The sequence below is a fragment of the Macaca mulatta genome, chromosome 4 (genome assembly GCF_049350105.2).
Source record: "Macaca mulatta isolate MMU2019108-1 chromosome 4, T2T-MMU8v2.0, whole genome shotgun sequence".
Lineage (NCBI taxonomy): Eukaryota > Metazoa > Chordata > Mammalia > Primates > Cercopithecidae > Macaca > Macaca mulatta.
Window position 1 is genome coordinate 167,947,425 of NC_133409.1, and position 1,913 is coordinate 167,949,337.

The 1,913-nt window shown below is 42.2% G+C and overlaps 1 protein-coding gene across 1 annotated transcript; it reads right to left on the reverse strand.

The window, feature by feature from the left end:
- Positions 1–322: 322 nt before the first annotated feature.
- LOC702174 (small ribosomal subunit protein uS8) lies at positions 323–797 on the reverse strand. Its single transcript, XM_078000937.1, has one exon. It carries the CDS (start codon positions 765–767, stop codon positions 375–377), a length of 393 nt encoding a protein of 130 aa, XP_077857063.1. The 5' UTR covers positions 768–797; the 3' UTR covers positions 323–374.
- Between the last annotated feature and the right edge of the window lie 1,116 nt (positions 798–1,913).

The following is a 1,913-nucleotide window of genomic DNA, read 5'->3' on the forward strand; positions in this document are numbered from 1 at the left end:
TTTGATAGTCATAGCAGTTTTGCACTTTAATATTATTATTATTTTTTTTATTTTTGAACCAGAGTCTGGCTTTGTTGCCCAGGCTTGAGTGTAGTGGTGCCATCTCGGCTCACTGCCACCTCTGCCTCCTGGGTTCAAGCAATTCTCCTGCCTCCATCTTCCGAGTAGCTGGGATTACAGGCATGTACCACCACAACTGGCTAATTTTTTGTGTGTGTGTACTTTTAGTAGAGACAGCGTTTCACCATGTTGGCCAGGCTGGTCTCCAATTCCTGGCCTGCACTTAATTATTAATTGTTCTGCATGTATCAGTTTTGCCATCTTTTTTTTTTTTCCCATGAGGCATTTTATTTGTAAATGTATGTATTACATCCCTAGAAAAAGAATCCCAGGATTTTCCCTCCTGTGTGTTTTCGTCTTGCTTCTTCATGGTCCATGATGCCAGCTGAGGTTGTCAGTACAATGAAACCAAACTGGCGGGATGGAAGCAGGTTATTCTGCCATTTTTCTAGATCTTTGAGTTGCACATCAAATCTGGGGCTGATCACTCCACACTTGTTTAGCCTGCCTGTAAGGTTCACAACAATTTTCCCAGCTCTGTGATCATCAATGATTTCAAATTCGCCAATGTAACCATGCTTCATCATCACAGTGAGAAACCGGACGATGACTTTGGAGCACGGCCTAATAAGCACCTGGCGTTTGCCTCTCTTTTCGGCATTGTTGATGCTCTTGAGAGCATCAGCCAGGACATTCATGCGCACCATTGTGGCGGCGCGGAAAGATGGCGGAAAGGGAGAGTTTTGCCATCTTAACAAGATTTCAGGTTCCTTGATGACAAAGATTTTGTCTTAAAACTTTTTTTTTTTAATTCTGGGCAATATTGTTAAAAATAAAAGTCTCTATACAAAAAATATAACACAAAAAAATGCAATACTTTTACCTGGTGTGGTGGCACTTACCTGTAGTTCTAGCTACTTGGGAGACTGAAACAGGAGGATCACCTGAGCCCAGGGAGGTTGAGGCTGCAGTGAACCATGATTGCGCCTCTGTATTCCAGCCTGGGCGACAAAGTGAAACCTCGTCTCAAAAAACAAAACAAAAAAAAACCCAGAAACAAATTTTTGTGTGTGTGTGGATATTTTCTCTCATTCCTCCTACCCCTGTTCTAAGACCACTGATGGTGGGAGCATGTAATGAGTTGTTCATCATAGTTTGTTGATGAATATTTGCACATTCACATTTTGGGCCATTCATATACTCTTATAGTGGCATAGTTGGACTTAGGGAGTGGTCTTGCCAAAACCATCAAGCTTGAATCTCATCTGGTCTCCTGATTTAACTTTCAGTATTCAAGAAGACAAAGGTGGGGCACTGTGGCTTATGCTTATAATCCCAGCGCTCTGGGAGGCCAAGGTTGGCAGATTGGTTGAGTCCAGGAGTTTGAAGACAGCCTGGCCAACGTGGTGAAACCCACGTCTGTACTAAAAATACAGGAAAAAAAAAAATTAGCCGGGTGTGTTGGTGCACACCTGTAATCCCAGCTACTCGGGAGGCCAAGGCAGGAGAATCGCTTGAACCCGGGAGTTCCTGGATGACAGAGCTCCAGCCTGGATGACAGAGCAGGACTCAAAAAAAAAAAAAAAAAAAAAGAAAGAGAGAGAAAGAGAGAAGACCCCATAAGGATGTGAGGAACAAAATATTTACTGTGGAAAACTTTACAGGAAAAGTTTTTCCATGGATAAATTGTAATAGGGGAAAAACAGGTGGCTGGAGGGGGAATATGCAGGTTTTTAAAATACCTGCTCACCAGCCACAGTACATGAACCTTATATGGCTTGTGATGCAAGCAAACTGAACACAATTTTTGATATTTGTGAGAAAATTTCAACACTTAGTGAATAGTTTATGAT

What these genes read in the sequence shown, in the direction of transcription:
- LOC702174 (XM_078000937.1), bottom strand. Translation starts at nt 767, where the DNA reads ATGGTGCGCATGAATGTCCTGGCTGATGCTCTCAAGAGCATCAACAAT.